Genomic DNA, 20436 nt, shown 5'->3' with positions numbered 1-20436 from the left:
GAGCCTTGGAATCTCATCGTCCGGGACCCGTTCGCAAAAAAGGGCGGGCGTCGAGCATGGCGGCAAGGTCCTCGGGGGCGTCAACATGCGAAATCCTTGCAGAGACTTATCATCATCATCATCATCATGATTATCATCAGCAGCAGCAATGAAGAAGGAAGAAAAGAAGACCTAGAAGATGGAGAAGAACTAAGTCGGCTATAAATGTAGGGACGTGGAATGTGAGGACTATGATGAGGGCGGGGAAGTTAGAATATATCAAAAGGGAAATGAATAAAGGGAGGATAGATATCTTAGGATTATGCGAGGTGAGGTGGAGGGATGGGGGGGACTATTGGAGTGATGGGTATAGGGTTATATATAGTGGAGGGGAAGAAAGCCAGTGAGGGGTAGCTTTAGTATTAAACAGGAAGATGGGTAAGCGTGTGGTAGGCATAGACCAGGTAAGCGATAGGATTCTGGCGGTAGAAATTGAGGTGCGGCCCACCAACCTTGTGGAGGTCCAAGTTTACAGGCCCGCTAACAATCATAGGGAGGAAGTAGATGAGGTGTACGAACAGCTCGAGGAAATAATTAGAGACACACAGCGTAAGAAAAATCTGGAAGTGATGGGGGACTGGAACGCTTCAGTCGGGGAAGGGAGGGAGGGAAATGAAATAGGAGAATTTGGATTAGGAATTCGGAACGACAGGGGCAAGAAAGCAGCAGAATTTTGCAAGAGAAACAAGTTATTCATCAAAAACACATGGTTCAATCATCATAAAGGGCAAAGGTACACATGGAAAAGTCCAGGGGATGTGGGGAGATATCAAATGGACTACATTATGGTAAGACAGAGGTTAAAGGAATAGTGTGAAAAACTCGCGCAGCTCCCCAGCAGCAGATGCGGATTCAGACCACAACCTAGTACTTATGAAATGCAACGTAAGATTCAAAAGACTTATGAACTGGCTCACTCAGGGATGGTGTCCAGGGTATACCCTACATCCATTCCAACAGTGTTACAATTATAAGACCATTATGAGACTTGTCATTCATCTGATTCCTTCAACCTGCCTGGCATATTTGTTGTAAATACAAGCCTTTCATTGGCAACAAAGTATTTATCTGACATGCATAAGGACTTCGGCAATGGCTTTTGAAATACATTTGTGCCTATTGGGAAAACTAAAAAATAGCGATCGGGTTATGCTGCTATGTATGAAGAGAAGCACCAAACCATTAAAAAGTGACATTTACATCTCATCAATTTTCTTTTTGAATTCTTGTGAAATTTAGATTTTGGGGAGAGATTATTCATATTTCAAAATAAATTTTTGCTGATGCTGGTACAAAACAAATTATGACTGCATAGAGCAATTAGAAAATTTTATATAATTTGTACATGTTAGTACTATTATAAATAGTGGCCTACAAAATAACGTAATATTATGTGATAAAAGGGAGAGATTCATTAAGGTAGATTCAGGAAGGAGTTCATCGTCAAGGTATACTATTTATGAAAAAGAAGAACATCAAGTTCTTTCAGTTAACCCTACTTAAAATCTAATGAATACATACCACTGGATTAATTTTCTCTTTCTATGACAGAATTTTAAATTTATTAAAAATGAAGAAAATAAATGGAAAAATCATGTAAATAATATGAAATTACTATAAATTTTTATTTTTGGGCAACCGAATTCCCAGTCTCACAAAATTTCAACCTGCGGTGATCTTTCAAAGATAACGTCTCCATCACAATGATTATAAATAATAAAAAAGTTCAGTAAATTAATTCACAGTACAGAAAATTTCGTCTGATAAATATACATCACAATTGTCAGAAGTCATATTCCTTGAGGCATTTGCCTCACAATTACAGTAATATGTTCACAGAAAATTCTCTTTTTGAACATAATAGTAAACCTTTTCAACTGATTATTCAACAGTTTCTGTAACATTATTTCAGCAAATACACACATCAGATGGTTGTGGGTGTATTCCTTACAGAAGTTTTTAACACTGTAAAAGCACACACAACAATAAAATTTTTCAAAGTGAATTGCTGTTCATGTAGTGTTTTGTGAATGCTCTGTTTCCCTTGAAAGTGTGCAACATTACTAGCTAAGGAAGTCTGATATTTAGGGAACCATGGGGTTTCGTAAGTGAAAAGTCACTGCAATTTATTGAGAAAATGAATGAGCATGAAACTTAATGCAATGCGTGTAGCAATCTGTAGAGCAGGGACAAGAATACTGCAATGAGATTCTACTTTCAAATGGTCCCAACTACTCACTAGGTAGAAAATAATTTGAACTTGAAAACATCTCACAGCATTTTTCACAGAAAGCACTGAGTTGCTAGGGCTGTAAAAAACCCATTCAACTTCCAAAGCTATTGGGGTCAGTCGGAGTTACGCTAGAATCAATATTTCTTCTTTAGAAAGGACATAAGAGATTAATCTCTTTTTAAATTGACACTATGAGAACTTTACAGAGAAATTTACATTACATGGAACTCTGGCTTACAATTTGAAATAAAAAAATCTTACACAACCGAATCACCAGGATCTGTATCAACACTTTCAGCTGAAAATTAACAAGATAGTGCACATGACACAATCACATTGACAGCCATAGGTAAAGCAACACCCTTTCCTTGGCTTTCCATGAAGAGAAGAAACAAGGACGGCTGATGTCTTTAGGCAAGTTATCACCCAAAAAAAGTCAACGACATCAATGGCCACGCTTAGATTTCTCCTGCCCAGCAATCAGATATTTAAAGTGAAGAATAACTTCTCGAAGAAATATTCAATGTGTGCAGTACAATGTTAGTGACCACTTCTATTGCTGGGGACTGAAAGTAAAAATTATGTTATCATCAGGACAAGCTACATTTTATAAAATACATACAGATGTCTGGTGTCAACAAGGACTACAACGGTAATAGTGATGCAGTAACATCTATTCTACAAGATTATAAATGCCTATTTTAGAAAAATCACCAACGATGCATTCCTTCACTACGTTATGTATTTCACATACAAGCAATTGCCAACTACATACATGCATGCACAAACTCAGGGGCTTCTGATTCCCAAAATAATTTATTAATTCTTTTTCTTGGATTCATGTAAGTACTTTCAAAAGTTTTACGACAAAGTTTGTGATGCCACTTCTGCTTCTCAAGGAAGAAAAAGGTTTCCCTCACCCTTTTTTGCTGTCCTTGACAATGCATAGTAAATATTTTGTTTGTGGGTAAATAAATATATATGCAGTCAAAGGGAGAAGTAACTTCATTATTGTAAATTTATAATCGTCCTGTAATTGTTTTATGTTGGATTTCATGATTATTTTGAGCGCATTTACTGCATACTTGCCCCAGTTTTCTCAGATGGATTATTTTTCACTTATTATAAGGCTTTTGTTGTAAGTAGCTGCAGTGGCCTAGAGGAGAAGATGTTTTTCTGTGGAGGTTGAGATGTTGGGATCGAGTCCTCGTAGCAGCATACTGTTCCGTTATTTTTCAGCTTGCTCACTTGTTTCGTATTTACTTACTATTTATTTTACTTTGTTTACTACTTGCAACTTAAGCCTTTTATATATAAAATACAAAATGGGAGTTAAAAATCGGGGCAAGTACACAGTAAATGCACACAAAAATCCAACATAAAATAATAAAGAATGATAAATTTGCAATAAAGAAGTAACTTCTCCCTTTGAATGCATACATATTCACCCACAAACGAAATATTTGTGGTGCGTAGCCAAGGACTACAAAAGGAGAAAGGAAAACTAAATTTCCTTGAGAAGTAGAAGTGTCACCACAAACTGTGTCCTTAAAATTATGAAAGAGACTACATATGAAGTATATACAATGGTAAAATATTTTCAACAGTTCCATGCTTAACTTAATTCCACGAATGTATGCATGTTGTATTTTTAATAGTAAAATTAATAGGAGACGAAATGATAGCAGACTGATGAAAACCCTGATATTTTCCCAGAATAGCATCTCTATGATGGATTATTAAGTCAGGGTACAGTGTGTTCTCAAAAATCAACTAGTCCAGGTCGGACAAGGGTTTCTATGCATGGGCTGTGAGCATTCAGGCAAGACTAACAATTGAGTTAAACTTCTCAATTGAGCAATCATTTTTAGAATTTCTACTTAAGAAATTAAAATCTTATCATGCATGAAATTTAGCACACGGTGGGAATAAATACATACTATTTTCAAATTTATTCTTAAGGTTTGGCTCCGCAAACAAATCATTATTGCTACATAAATATCCAATCCTTTTTCTGCTCCACTGCAATGTCTCAAAAAAGCAGGTTAACAATGCCTATGATTTTACAATTAAAGTAATTTCAAAACAACTTTTGCTATTTTAGCAGGTGGTTCCTCAGTCAGCCACAAAGCAATACATATTGGGTTTACTGTAGTCAAACGGGAACATGCCAAAATCAACAGCAATGCTTTCAAAGAATTTGCAAAATAAAATCACAGTCTTGTACCATGCATGATTTCATAATTGACACCAAGAATAATTTAATCAATAATTTTACTCTACAGTGTGGTCGATCCTTTCGAAAGGCATTTATACCACGAAAAAACACATTCAGTTATCCCATGATATTTTTATTTGGTTGAAGATGAACATAAAAAGAATAAGAATTCCTTTGTTCATTTTGGTTTAGTTTATCAGTTTCATTCAAAATGTCTGTCAAGAAAAAAAAGATTTGATTCTCACATAGAAACAATAATTAGGTTGCATACCTCAACCTTAAAATTTAAAAAGAAATATTTGTTCCTTACTAGAGCTAATGTTGTCTTTGATCACATAGCAAGTTTTAATTTTAAATTCTCAAAATTACAACTCAATTGAAAACCTAAAAAAAAAAGAGCAAGCTGCAAGCTCCTAATATTTTACCCATAAGACTGATAAAATTGATTGCTTGAGGCGTAACTTGGTGAAAGCGATTCATAATTAGCATTAAAAAGAAGAACTTTGTACTTTCACATTAATGTTTACTCACGACCTGATGATGACGTCTAATGTTGAAACCATGGCCGTGAATAAATATTAATGTGAAAGTACAAAGTTCTCCTTTTTAATGTTAATCATAAGACTGATGCTAAATACACCTAATAATCACTACCCTACATTCAGAAGCCCTAAACACCAAGGGAATGGAAAATAACTTTGCCATACGTGTTCAGCTTGTTCATTCCATCAATAATGACAACTACATAATTTTCCATCACACAAGGTAAGGCATGCCATGTTACCCAAACACTCATCAATATTATTGAGATTTTCAACCAGTATAATGTAAGCAAAAATGAAAACTTGGTACAGTGAAACCTCAGTAGAACGACATTCATTTGCATGACTCTCTTGGTTGTAAGACAAAAGTGAGTTTTCCCAGCATAAATACATCTATAACTATGGGAAGTCACTCTCTATTGTACCACCTTTAGTTGCAAAACTTTTCCAGGTTGCACAAAAGCCCATTCATGCTGATCTATTTACATGTAAATCAATCTTGGTTGTACATTGCTACAGATATTCTAACAGAAATGTTGCACATTCCATGGAGTAAGTTATATGGTGAACTGCCTCAAGACTAATCACATTCTAACAGTCACAGAATACATTGAATGTTTCTTAAAACAATTTTTCTTTTTATTCTCTAGATTTATTTCTAAATCCCAGACATCTTAAAATGGAATACATAATATTGTTCGTCATTTGAATTTATCTCTAAAATATGGTAAATGGGTTTCCTATTGTAAGGTTAATTCTTTGGATCTATATTGTCATATAACTGAGGCTCCATGGTAACAGGAAAAGAGGGATAGGGAGGAAAACATTTACACATAAGTATGGACAAAATAAATTAATCATAAGGTATGATACACTAACAAGCAAACTGAAAACTCAATGGCTAAGGTGCTTAATGAATCAAATACACAAGCAATGCATACATTGATTCATCTCTATGTGGTAAAATAGCAAACACATTTTTTTGCAACATGAGAAAAAGGTAAAAAGCAAGGAGAATAAGGATGTTGATTACAAGTTCCCACCACCAACAAATAATTTAAAGGAGGCCAAGAGCTAAAGGGAGAATAATTATCAGGCACTCTAGGCATACATGAGGCTTAGAAGTGGCATACACACCTTAGAATGGTGGCAACAGCATCAATGATCACCATCAGACCGCTCACTGCCAACCAGTCACAAGGTAACGACAAGCTCAAATTAGATAACACTCTCATCTGCTAGTTTTAGGCTGCTTTCAGATGATCCCGCTTTTTGCCGTCTACCATGGATAGCATGGCATACTAACTTGGAATAACAATGGGCTCTTAAGGGTGCCTTTAGACACATCACACCATGCTCTGGAAGACACTGTATCCATTCCATATCGGCACAGCATAGTGCCATTGGCAATTTAAAATATGGAGGGGTCCAAGCCACACAGGAGGTAGTTGATAGTACACCACTGAGGACACGACATAAAGCCAGACCACTGTGCATATACACTCTGAGAGCAGCCTTAGTCATTTCAACAAGTATCAAAATACACTAATATCATGAAGACAGATGAGAAGCCCAGAATGTGAAATATATTTAAGGATAAATTGGACTTCCCCAGGAACCATGTACACACAGGTAGTTATAGCTGTTGAGAACTGACTTGGCACACATGCAAACTGTTTTTAACAAGAATTATGGTTATATTAATGATGATAACAGCAAAATAGATGGCATCATTTATGCCTAGCCTGAGGTATCATGTTATCTGAATGTTTGGTTTTGAACTTAAGTCTTTTATATGCTAAATTTAATCATGGGACCTAGGGCCAAGACAGAGTGGTTTATTTCCTTCTTTTTAGTTTGTATAAAAACATGGGTTTTTTAAAATAATTTTTAAAAGTTATAGTAAAACTTTCACATTCTTATTTAAAATGAAAATGTGATTTTTTTAGATTAGTACATATTTTTATCTGTTTTAATGTTATAACTAAACTCAATTCTTTACATTTACCCAGCAGTTAATAGCATCTTTTGGTGCTGCTGGATACAATTTAAATGGTAAGCAAGGCTACAGTTAAATAGCAAACTCTAATACTTGGATTAATTAGGACAAAATTCTAAACTTGAAGAGCATGATCCCAAAATATGGCACACAAATATTTTCTATCAAGATTTAAGAATACACCAAAGAAGAGATGCATGAAAAATAATTCTGTTGTAACAATAACTCCACTGCAGAAACGCTCAACAATCGCCCACCAAATCAAATCCACTCATCTAGTAGACCAACAATATGAATCCGCTCAGCTGGAGCATAACCGCTCACCTCCAATTCTCCAAGCATCGGAGGTGAGTGTTTATGCTACGGCTAATAACAGCTGAACGGATTCGTATTGTTAGGTGACTAGATGAGCGGATTTGATTTAGTGGGTGACTGTTGAGCGTTTTTGAAGGGGAGGTATCGTTATAAGAGAATTATTTTTCATGCATCTCTTCTTTGGTGTATTCTTAAATCTTGTTATAATATATTTGTGCGTCATATTTTGGGATCATGAGCTTCAAATTATCGATAAGACCACCAAATTTTGGTTGGTCAAAATAAATTAGCTGTGCTTCTAATTATCAGGTCGTTAAAAGATTCAAAGAGCCGGAATAACGCCTATAAAAATTTAGCATCCCATTACAACTAATTGTAAGTATAGAAAAAGATTTACAATTATAAACTCACTTGTAATCAAAGAGGTAACTGGCCTCTACCAAGAAAGGTAATTATTAGTGATGGGTCGATTCCAAAATTTTATCGATTCCGATCCCGATTCCGACATTTCGATTCCGATTCTACTGATACCGATTCCATCGATTCTGATGCCGTAGGCTCCAAGAAAAATAACACTTAATTCCAGGCAACAAGAAAACCACTTTAAAAAATATTACTCTGTGAAAGAGTCAGTTGACAAAAGCATCTTTCATATCATCACTATGTAACTAAAATATAATAGCTAAATTCAAAATGGAATATACCAGAAAAGTGTTGTTACATGATAGGTATTACTTTAGAATATTAGCACTCATGTTTAAATTTAAAATAAAAGTATCTCATTTAATAACTATCTTTTATTGATAATATCTTAATATTATCAATAATGTCTCACAAATTTAGTCTCCTTTTACAGACTAAATTTTTGCTCAGAAAGCAAAGCATCTTCACTCTGTCAGGATAAAGCCTGTTGCATTTTACTTCACATATTTTTCCTGCAGAACTAAATGTCTTTCACTGAACACAGGGGATGGCGGTATGGCAAGAAACCTCTTCGCTAATACTTTCAGCCTTGGGTAGGAGATACAAGTCTTCCAGTATTTCCCAGGGAAGGAATTTGGTGGTGCATTCATCTCTGATAAATAAGCTTCCACTTCAGCTTCAACAGTGTTTGCTATGGTGACTTTGGGTACTTTTCCAAATGCATCACTCTATCTTGACCATATACCTGTCACAGCCTCCCTAGTCTGCATTTGCTGCTTCAGAATATAATAGGGATTTCCAAGTAGCACTTTTTGATCTCGAGTCGAGTTGAAAATTATTCCCAAGTATCGAGTCGAGTCGAGTATGATAATTTCTGAACCAGGCATATACAGCAATGCATACTACAGTATATTCTACTCCAATTTTCTATGATGAATGTCTAGTCTAATGTAAGAAGGAAAATATAATGAAGATGGTTGATGGTTATTGGCAGAAGTAGGAGGTGAATGAAAATTAATGTGTCTCCAACAGTTCCATAAGGACAATTGAAATTAATTAACCCCAAGTAATATGTCCACCATATATATGTACCCAAACTACGAGGGAGAGCCCTGAGTATAGTAATTTTCACAGCTATACACCCATGTCTCGTATAGCACAATTTCGATTAGCGCAATTTCGATATAGCGCAAATTCGTTCCTCGGGGAAACATTGCAACGCAGTGTAGCCTAATCAAAAATTTTAAACGCTCTCGTGATAAAACGTAAACTTGCACTAAGTACACACGTAATTTCTATCAATTTACGCATATTAATATTATTTCTTGCCTCAAATCTTCTTTTTTGTTTATATATTAATCGAAATTCATTGCTGTGCAATTGCCAAAAGTATTACTCGTCATTGGGTCCAGATAGCCGGCCTACCAAAGATTTATCTCGTCTCATTAACAGAATGATAATAAATAATTTAGATCGTTAATTAAGCGTGGGGCTAGTGGAAATGAGTTTTTTTTCAGCAATACGGTTTGAGACGTATTTTTGCCGTCGTAGGTTACCGGGCGATTGACTTCCAGGTAGAGGGTCTAGGCTAAAGCCTTCAAGGTCATCGGTATTCACGGGGGAGAAATGGAGCGGTGGCCGAGTTGCGCATGAATAGCATCAACACATAAAAGGGTCCGCTATAGAGTCTCAAACACAATGGCTTCGTTCCCTCCCCGCAGTCATAGGCCTTCTGCGTCTCAGGAATACAGTTCAGCAGGTGATTTAGATAGAGCCATACAGAGTAAAAACCAAGAGAATATGGCAAAAAATAGGAATGCGTGTAGAAAAATCAAGAATTTATCAAGAAAAACCATAAACCTAGAAGAGGACATGAGAGAGGTCAATTGCTTTGAAAATGGAGAGCGTCAAAGCGATATTGCGTGGAAGTTTAAACTCACGATGCCTTATTCTGAATAAAGACGAAGCTAAAATATCAGTGACCTCAGCCGCACCAACTTCAACCAAGCGGTCTACACATACGGAAAGTTCATGGGGAATCAGTGCAAAAAGACGAGAGTGGTAATCGCTCCGAGACATTTAGTGAAAGCGGTTGGTTCCAGAATTTAAACGGCAAGCAGGTATTTTCAGTGCGGCGATATCAGGTGAATCTGCAAGTGTTGATAGCGTAGCCACCACAACATTTTCTGATGAACTCCAAGCTGTTATTGAAAGTGGCTCCTTTCCCCCTCAACTAGATTTAGTGTTGACGAGACGATATTCTTTTGGAAAAGAATGCATTCTCGTTCATTCATTTTCAGGGAAGGAAAACCTGGGTCAGGTTTCAAGGCATTTAAAGACTGTTTCACGTAGCTGCTAATGACTCGGAGGACTTCAAATTAAAATGATTTATCATTCATAAACTCCGCTAGCTATGAAATGGCATTTAAAGTAGCATTTTCCTGTCATTTCAATGAGCGACAAAAGGGCCTGGGTGACACAACAGTTGTTTTTAGACTAGTTTGAAAAATCGTCAACTGCCGGCAACGCATTACGATCCCCTGAGATAGCAGATGTTAGCCCACCCGCACGACAGGATGGAATTTCGAAAGCACGTAAGAATTTTTTTTAACGTGAATAAAAGTCTTTGAATGCGTGAATACTATCTTTAAAGATATTTTAAACTATAAATATTTATAGAAATAATGTTTTCTACGGCTTTTTATGGGAATATAGATGTTTTAGAGGAAATTCAATACCAAAGACCTATGCTACCAGGAACGTATCCCTATCTTCCCTATGTTAAAACGCTCTCGTATAACGCAAATTCATATAGCGCAAAGACCCCAAGGAACGCATCCCTTGCGCTATACGAGACATGGGTGTAATAAAGATTACATACTACGTATATGAATCATGTAAAATTTGGCCCTTTCAAATTTTCAAGCAGAAAAACCAATAATTCTACATGCTCAGCCAGCAGGTTTTGACGTCTCCATGTTACAGTATTGCTGCCTGCAGAAAATTGCCTTTTGCTACACACTTTTGTGGCTGGGCAAGTACTTTCCTACCGAAATTGCAAGATTTCGGAGACTTTGGAATTTTTATTAAAAATGATATCAACGATTTTTTTTTGTATCTTGAATCTTCCTGGAATTTAAGTGGACGAAGCGAACAAACTGTAGAACTAAACTTTAGTTTTGTAGAGCCAAAAAAATTCTATACTTTTCACATCATTGAATAAACCTTAAAATCTCTTGCTTTTTTTAAGTTCAAGAAATAAACTAAACGCTACAAATGAATATCACATCGGACGGACGCAGTAATAAAAAAGGCCAAAAGAGCCTTGTGGTGTGAAAACTCCCCCTTCCACGCGTCTCACCTCGGTGAAGGTGGAAAGGGTATCGGTTTTTGCCCTTCACGAAAACAGTTCATTTTTCTCTCTCTTAAGCATGCTGACTTAATCTCTTCACTTTACTTCAATACCCGAGCCATATTTCTTATGCTTGGGGTGGTTCCGAAAAATATCCAATCATTAGTATTTTCACTCGAGTAATGCGCTAAATGTTCCAGTCGATCTGTACATAATCCTTTTTATCATCCTCAGTTTAGTGATTTAAGTCAATGAAGACGATTATCCATTTTTTAAATGAAGATTTTCAAGACTAATGTTTTAAAAAACTTGAAAATTCGGCTTCAGTTACCGAGCCTCAGAGTTCCGCGGCGTGTAGCTCAGCCTTGACGCGCGATTGAAAAATCGCTCTTATTTCCTTCGTCGGAATTTTTTTTCCGAGATTTCTAATTAGTACTCTTTATAAATCCCTACTTTATATTGTAATTCAAATTTTCCGAGTTATATTTTACGTAAACGAAGGATAATGTCTACTATATGTCAAATTTCACGCGAAAAACGGGTCGGCCATTTTGCGTTGTAAAGGCAGACAGATGAGAGCCAAAATTTTCTAAAGTCATTGAAAGTATAGGTCAAAGGAATATTGCGTTTTTTATTCCATAAAACTTATACCAACGCAAAATCACCTGGATAAATTCAAATATTTTTTGAGGAAAAACGATACCTCGCGTGGCATTGAAAAATTGGTCATGTTTGGGCCACTGTATCTCACTAAAGGGTCGTATTTATGCAAAATGGCATAGAAATCTATATCTGGTAATGATTTATGAGTATTTACGCTAAGTTTCATGTCTCTATCCCCAAAAAGGTCATTTTGGACTTGATTCCAGCTTTTTCCGATTTCGGACCAGTGTGCGCCGGGTAGGAAGACGATCGGCCGCCGGCTTTTAAAACGGCATTATTACATGAGTCTCATGATAGCGCTTCCTGTCGCCAGACTGCTGGACCTACTAGCCTCGAAAGCTCTGTAACCTTAACTGCTCGACTCGACATTCGTGATGCTACTCGAAACGCTCGAGTTGAGTACCAACTACTCGACTCGATTCGAATTTTGGAGTACTCGCACATCTCAAGATATGTGTTTTGTTATTACGATTACGTGGTGCGAAAATTCAAATGACTGTTGGAAACGCGGTCGTATATAAATTTGTGGTTTGAAGTACTACTGGAATCGGAATCGATTTTTCACTTTGACAAGTACTCGTTTTCGATTCCGGTTCTTGGTCGAGAATCGAGGAATCGAAGAATCGAGGAATCGAACCGACCCATCACTAGTAATTATGTAATGCTGTTCGATGTTTGGCATTTCTGAGCATATAAACAGCAGGAACACGGAAGTCTTTCACCCACTGACAGGTTAAGAAGACTTCATGCCTTTCTTTTCACTAGCAAAGAACTAGATCTTAGCTTACATGTACCTTTAGACTCACTCTTTTTATTGACTGGCCTAATATTACTGTGTGTAATAGGAGGAGAATTAAAAATAAAAATTATGTTTACCAGATATCCTAGTCATATGCATGAAAAAAAAGGTACATTATCATCCCGCATGAGGTGGTCAGACTTATTTTGGCGTTAAAGATTTAACTTAAAGCAGATGCAGTTATTACATGTCAAAAATAGACAATATCTTTGTTTTATTTCTCTGAGGATTTTTGGGGGGGATCTCTCCCCTCATCCCTGCCCCATAGTTACGCCACTGCTCCACACGATGATAATATCCCCTCATCTGATGCTTTCCTGGTGTATGCTGGTAATGAAGGCCACTTGGGTGCTCCATCATGTAATGTCCTCAAAGGCTGCCAATGTTTTGGGGTACAGGCTGTACTCCATCCTCACGGCTGAATGCCCTGAGGATGGAGTACAACTCATGCGCCAAAAAGTCTGCAGCCATGGAGGGGATTACCTGGTGGACCACCCAAGCAGCCTTCACTACTAACAAAACCATCCCCATTTATCATAAATCTCAGTACACCCTCAACAAGTGGACATACAAGAGAAAAATAGCAATGAGAAGGCACACATAAATCAACGATGAACTTTAAAATGACAAGGCCATACCTTGATTCTGCTTTGTGCTTCGGAGGCTTGAACCCCTTAAACTTCTTATTCTTCCCAGACCCTGATGCTTGAAATGCTTTCCAGCTATTCACTCTGTTTTCTCTTGACTCCTGTAAAATGTAAATAAATACATAAGGGTATACTTTGTTCAAATAGATAAATGCACCCACACAGTAAAAACCCAACAGCAAAAAAATCAAATATGAAGGCAAGAATACATGAAATTCTAGTGCTTTTTTCTCAGGCTCTAAAAGATTGATACAGACAGCGCCGACCACACTATAGTTTCAGTGATAATTAAGTATAGATCAGTGATATAAAAAAATTGGTCCCCCTCCTCCCCAAATATAGTGGAATACACTTTGCCTATGGTCTTCTGCCTGGATCATGTACATATTTTGGTGGACAATACTTAAAATGGTCTTGGCTCAACTAATCGGTTAAAGGGCCACGGCAGTCAACTTTTTGCTTCGAATAGCTTCAGAAGAAGACGATGGATAGAAAAATGGAAAAATATGGGTCTATTTATTCTCCAAACTATATATCAAATCCCAATTAAATAATTGGTGAATGACTCCTACAGGGGTGTAATGTGAGAGACTTAACTTGTTGAGTGCAACCTAGAATTTATTACATCATTTTAAGTATGGATTGGTGCTCTACCAGTGATGTTAAAGAAATATCCTCCCTCCAGCACATAGATATCTCTTTTAACCTTTGCTCATGACAACAGATGAAATCAATTGTTTACAATACTTGGGTAATGATCTGAAAATGGAACATTTACATATCCAAAAATACCGTATTTCCCCGAATATAGTCCCCCCCCTAATTTTGAGTCTTCAGTTTCGGGAAAAGTTAAAAAAATGCGCTTGAATATAGTCCCCCCCATTACTTTTGCCACTGGCATTTTTGGAACAAAAGAGGGGACTATATTCAGACATATACGGTATGCATAAATATGATGTGGAACGTCTTGGGATTTGTACCCATCACTTTCAAGTACGGCTAACCCTCCTTTTCTCCTTCCTCTTTGTCGTACCATCAATGTCCTAGTTTCACCCTTCTCAGATAATGATTCGGTGGAGACTTTAAGGGACTGGTCGTCAGTCACCACTTGACACTGGTCACTTGCCTCTCATCAGTGGTCAGTCGGAATGTAGCCGCCAGTGAGAGTCGAGGAGCAGGCCATGCTACTGAAGCGCTTCGCTATCCACCCGTGCCATCACCAGCGACTCCTCTCCTTATTGATCATCATTATCATCACTGGTCAACAATCCTAGGATTGGTTTGACGCAGCTCTCCACTCTATTCTCCTATCAGCTAATCTTTTCACACCTACGTATTTCTTCTCTTTCACATCCTTCTTTACTTGTTCCATATATTTTGTTCGGGGTCTTCCTTTTCCATTCTTGCCTTCCACTTGTCCTTCGACAATTGTCTTCATCAGAGAATCATGTCTCAAGATGTGTCCTATAAGGTTGTTCCGTCTTCTTACTAAGGTTTTCATGAGGCTTTTCTTCTCTCCTATTCTTCTTAGGACCTCCACGTTACTAACTCGGTCGATCCATTTGATGGAAATAAACTTTGGGCAAAGACTTAAGAGTGTGATAATTCACTTCCAGACACCATGGGCAAGGACCGACTTTAAAATACGACTCCACCTCTTGGTGGTGACATTTTACACTTGTTGCTTAACACGTTGAGTGCCACACGGTTTTATAGCGACTTTCCCATCAGGCCACGCACGCAGGTATTGTGGTACAGATATGCGACGTGCAATACTGGCAAATTAGAATTTACTCAGTGGAAAATTTTAAACGAATAAGGACCATTGTTTCTTATCATAATGGAAGGTACTTCTGTTCGAAAGAGAATGCTTACGTGGGCATTCATCCAAGACGTAAGGTGCCTTGCCAGTTTTGTTTATTGCTTGACCCGCTAGAGATAAGATTACATGACAAAGTTTTCACATTACATTATAAAGTTAAATCACATCAGGATCTGCTCAGTATCCTACCACTAGGATTTCCAGAGAGAAATTCTGAAACACATTCTGAATGCATAGAAATTATATGAGCACCCACCTCAAAGTTTTTCTGCCACTCCTTCTCAAGAGTGGCCTTCTGTTCTTCCTGGATCTCCTGCTCCCTCTTCCGCTTCCTCTCCTCCATGTCCCGTTGCTCAAGATCACGTCTCCTGCGCTCCATGTCAGCAAACAATCGCATTGTCATGACGTACACAGCATGCCGGCGATTCACTGGATCGTCTTCATCGACCACGGGGTCACGACCTTCACGCTTGAGCTTTTTCTTCTTCTCACTTATCTGAGCCCAGAGGGCAGGAAGAAAGAGACATAGGTCACAAGTATGAACAAAATAATGATCTCAGTTGATGGGGATGAAAGAATGAGGCCAGATGATGGCTTTACTCTACCACCCACACACCAAAAACAAATCAAGAGGTAAAATTTAGAAAACTCATTCATAAAAAATCTATTAGGTTTGACAAAAAGTAACTATGGTTCAAAACTATCCTGTGTCCTAATTAAATTTATCATCAAGGCACTCCTCAAGATTTCAGAACGGATACCAAAAATCATAAACGGCTATGTCCTCATAACTTCAAATGAGTGTTTAGTCGGGCATAGTAAATTATGCATAACTCTTTTTCTGAAAATTACATACAATCCCGTATCATTTGGAGAGCAAAAATTTGGAGCACAAAGTTTTCTTTGATTATGCCTCAAAGAGGACTTGAACATACTCAAGAAATACAGGTGGAAGAATATTTGAACGACTGGCTTCCTGTGAAAAGAATTTTAACAGTCAATATTTGCATGCAAAATTATTTTATGAGCGTTCAAACCTGTGAATCTTGGATTTTTCATAACACATTTTATATACACATTACATCAGGACAATGGTGATTTATGGCAGAGAAGAGCCCTACTTTGACAGTAGGTAACTTTGGGAAGTCTTTCAAGATAAAATCATCAAATGATGTTACAACACACCATAACATAATATTTCTCCAAAATGCTGAGGAGCTAAAACACAAAGGAGCCACTTGAGAACTATCTGATTCATAATAAAATAAGCTCTTCCTTTCTTCAGTGCATGGTACCCCCAAATTAATCACTCTTCATACTAAAATAAAGTTACGGAGCCATATTTTTTTACTTTTGCCTTGCACTGAAATCATAAAGTATTTTTCCATTATTTAGAGTAATTTTTTTAAAATATACACTCAGGAATACGCAGTGAATATCATAAGTGAAAAATAATTTCATTCCCAGACATTGGAATTGTGAACAAGATGTACACTCATATGACCACTGTATACCACACATCTCCCACATCCTACATATCCCTGAGAGGTAAAAGTCATTCAAAATTTTCAATACAAATAAATAATGTATGATAAGTAACCTATATAAAAAATAATTCTCTATTTTAATCCAGGGAGAAATAACATAACAACAGGATACAAGGTGTGCGCATTCAATACTCTATCCTACCTTATCCAATTCATACAAACAATGCTGCCCAATGAAGGATATTGCAGACTGGAGGTGGATGAAGCGCCAGCAATTCACAGGTGTGCGTGTCTTCCTTTTTATCATTCCTTCTTTGCTGAAGGAAAATCATTACTCCTGGGAAGGAAGCAGATAAGCCAAGTTTTTTCCCCTATTCTTTTTAACACTGTCATAATCTACCTCACAGCCTTTTAAAATCAAGAGGGGCATTTCTCCCTCTTTTCACTGTGCGCATATGGCACACCGAAGAACATAACATAATTGAGGCCAAATGTCATGTGAGCCTTCAACCAACTTTTGCAGCCACAATGGGCTTTATTTTGAGACAAATCTGCTTCTTCCCAGCAGGAATGATACAAAATTAGAACATTTTAAAATATAAAATGAAAGAAAGTATACACAATGAAAGATTGAGTATTTTTTGTCGGTTTCAAACAATTTTTTTACAATATGTGGTTCAAAAAACATATCTAAATCTACAGAAAGAACAGGTAGAACAACCCCCTATGCATGCAGGAAAATAAAGGCATTTTCCAGACAATTCACTAGAATTTTCATGTTGTTGTACTGTATGGTATAGGTGATGAAATCAGTGTTTTCTACACTAAGCAAAGTTGAATAATTACCGCAAACAATTGCATACTCTAAGATCAATCATTGAATTTTTTATACAATATGTGTATAGGCAAGGGGCCACTACATTTAAAAAAATCATGATACCTAACAAAAAACGTATTTATAAATACAGAAAAGCTTTGGGGTTCTCATTTACATCAGAGTCCTCAGACATTCTCTCATGTATTGAATTTACCCACTACTACTGAATTCCTACAGAGCATTGAGGGTTGTATACAACAGAAGATCAATAGTATATAGTGTATCAAGAAATAAGTCACATACACAGCATACATTAAAGCAAATCATCTAAAAAGAGAATCATGAAAGGGGTGAGCTTGGTCAACGTTCAAGTGCTCAAACATAAGATGAGTTCCACATGAAAATGAAATGACGATGAATAACATCCATGCAAATATTGCTCGGCCCCACTGAGAAATTGACATACATGGTATCAGTACTTACACTTAGCAGGTCAAAACTTAAAAACGAACATAGTAATTGGAGTAGGCAGTTGTTGAAAATGTACCCATTATATGCCATAGCTTACCATGTGCTCTGTTCTCTCCTTTGCTTCTTCAATGACATCTAAGCATTTCATTCGTGTTTCTTCACACTCCAGAGTTTTGTATGCTCGATTGACAACTGAAAAAAATCATAAATTACAATTACTATTTTACATGTCATCAGGATGAAAGCAATGGTTTTGGCCTTTAATTTATTCCCAAGAATTGGTTTTCATAGAAATAGCACCATTACTCATGAGGAATCAGTAGTGCAATGAGTGGGTTGGGGGGGGGGGGGGGGGGGTGGGAATTAGGGGATAACCCCTTCCCCCTATGAGCTCAGAGAAATTGAAAAAAATAAAATTATGTGATCTTAAATAAATATTACCCGAGGTAATTTAATAGTATAAAATAATTTTGTTTCCAGGATCTTTAAAATTTCTGTTTTCTTATTATTATAAAATACTTTAACTTAAATCAATTTTATTTAATACACTTATAAGGCTAGTGTAAGTATAAATAAAATATTCCTCAGAAAGCCGTAAAACTTGCCATTTATCTAAAAACATTTCTAGGGGAGGGCTGCCACACTTCCTGCTTACCCTGACGAGTATTCCATACCCCCAGTAATATTTGTGCCTAAAACCCCCCCTAGCCTTAATTCTTAGCTACGCCCCTGGAAGGAATAGTCATCAATGAATGCTTTCACGTTGCCGATATAAGCTCGGCTGGACATCTGCCTCTCTCTAACAAGATTGTATGCATAAATGTAACAAGACAACAACTTTAAATTTACTTCTGAATCCACTAAAGAGCGGCATTTTTTCCTGCCATCTTACTGAGCATCTTGCATTATGCCCTGGATACGGCCGTAGATGAGTGTTTGAGGACATATTATAAGAGCCACTTAATCTACCCTTTAACATACACGGGAAGAAGAAAATAATCAGCGACTTACTTTCAAATGCTTGTTGCGCTCTCTCCGGGTCATCCTGATTTTTGTCCGGATGTACCAAAATTGAAAGCTGCAATTCAAAGAGATGAAATTATTCTACGAGCGTAAAAAGAACTTACTTAAATTACACGTCTAGATTTTCTAAGAGCTGAAAAAGTGTCCTGGCAAGAAATAAATTTCGAGCCATCCACTGTTCCAAAATCACTTTGAGTAGCGGTAATGAAAACTACTTTAAATTTAATGAGTCACTGTCTACGCGAAATTACTTAGGAAAAAAAAGAAATTGCAACATGGCATAAGCAGTTAAAAATTTATATGTCTTACCCTTTTGTACTTCTTTTTGATTTCATCAAGTTGTGCTTCAGGTTCCACTTGAAGGACAGCAAATGGGTTGAGGTTGAAGTATGTAGATCCTGGTCTGAGAAGCCGGTCAATTTGTTGTTTAGGAGTGAGCACAGAATCCCTTTTCTCTATTTCCTTGACCTGTTTGAAATTAAATACAATAATTTTTACCCAATGTGTATAAAAATACGCATGCAGCATCAAAAATGAGGATTAAAGGGCCAAGCGATGTTCATGTTTACCGTGTTAAAATCAACATATACTTCGGTCAGTTTAAATTTACGAAAAATTCTGTTTCATGCGCCGAAAAGTAAATGCTTTGTAACTTCCAACGACTGAAAATCGGCAAAAGCTGCCCGCAGCGGCATTTGCAAATTAATGAATTTGAAAATGATTGTTCAACAACCTCTGAAGGACAACAACATCGCGACTGGAAGCGCGCGGCACAAATGGAAGTTATGGCGATTCATTCAAAATATAATGTGCTATATTTACCTCCGTGTAAAATTCGTTGAATTCTAATTCTTTCTTAATTGGAGCACCAGTTGGCAAATTGGATGTTTTGGGTTGTTGTGTCGCCATTTTAACATGTAGTCGTTTGGAAAGCTTGTTGAAATTCGTTATTCTTTTGGTTATTAGTTCCTGTGGTTTTCGCGAGGGCCGCGAGGGTTTTCAGGTCGGTGGTTTTTGACTTACGCCGCCGTGTTCAAATCGTGGTTCCAATAGAATTCGACGTGGTTCATCTAGTATTTACTCCACCAGTTCAATTTTATCCCTTAAAGTTGTATATTTATCATAAACTAAGAGATGCTAAGAAGTCCTTCTGGAAAAAAAGCTTTCTGGAGCGAGTGAAAAAGAGGAGAGTAATTTTCATGGTGGTACATAGTACTTTCGCCATGATGAGTACAAATAATTATGGGACAGACTGAGGGAAGAAAATACTACTGAGGACTACTGCCTATAATCAACATAACTGCAATTAAGTGACATATGACGAGGGGTGTACATCATGGATTGGAAAACTTTTGCCCAGCTTACCCCTTTGTGGTATAACATCTGCCGGCCTAAAAACGAAGAAGTTACATTGCCGAAAAGGTAAAAATCTTCATTTTTAGCGTTCTTTTATTTTACAGAAATTCCATCTCCAGTGAAATTTATAGGCTTGCTTCTTCATTTGGTGATACGTTTTAAAACGGTTGTCCAATGAGGCTGATTTATGGTACTAAAAGTGGAAACCGGCTAATCATGAGTTCGTTTCA

The 20436-nt window shown here is 37.1% G+C and overlaps 1 protein-coding gene across 2 annotated transcripts; it reads right to left on the bottom strand.

Moving 5' to 3' along the window:
- Positions 1–1645: 1645 nt before the first annotated feature.
- Positions 1646–19787, bottom strand: LOC124161286 (dnaJ homolog subfamily C member 8). 2 transcript variants are annotated; one of them, XM_046537585.1, is made up of 8 exons: positions 19673–19787; positions 19160–19318; positions 18839–18905; positions 17925–18019; positions 15309–15548; positions 13222–13331; positions 6170–6215; positions 1646–2838 (listed from the first exon to the last, which is right to left on the bottom strand). In XM_046537585.1, the coding sequence occupies exons 1-7, from the start codon at positions 19757–19759 to the stop codon at positions 6191–6193; spliced, it is 783 nt and encodes a 260-aa protein (XP_046393541.1). In that variant the 5' UTR covers positions 19760–19787; the 3' UTR covers positions 1646–2838; positions 6170–6190. The 2 variants fall into 2 exon arrangements, with proteins under 2 accessions (XP_046393541.1, XP_046393542.1); XM_046537586.1 differs by lacking the exon at positions 6170–6215.
- Between the last annotated feature and the right edge of the window lie 649 nt (positions 19788–20436).

Source organism: Ischnura elegans, chromosome 6 (genome assembly GCF_921293095.1).
Source record: "Ischnura elegans chromosome 6, ioIscEleg1.1, whole genome shotgun sequence".
Classification (NCBI taxonomy): domain Eukaryota; kingdom Metazoa; phylum Arthropoda; class Insecta; order Odonata; family Coenagrionidae; genus Ischnura; species Ischnura elegans.
Note: the sequence above shows the minus strand (reverse complement) of the source record. Positions and strands in the feature narration are given on the sequence as shown.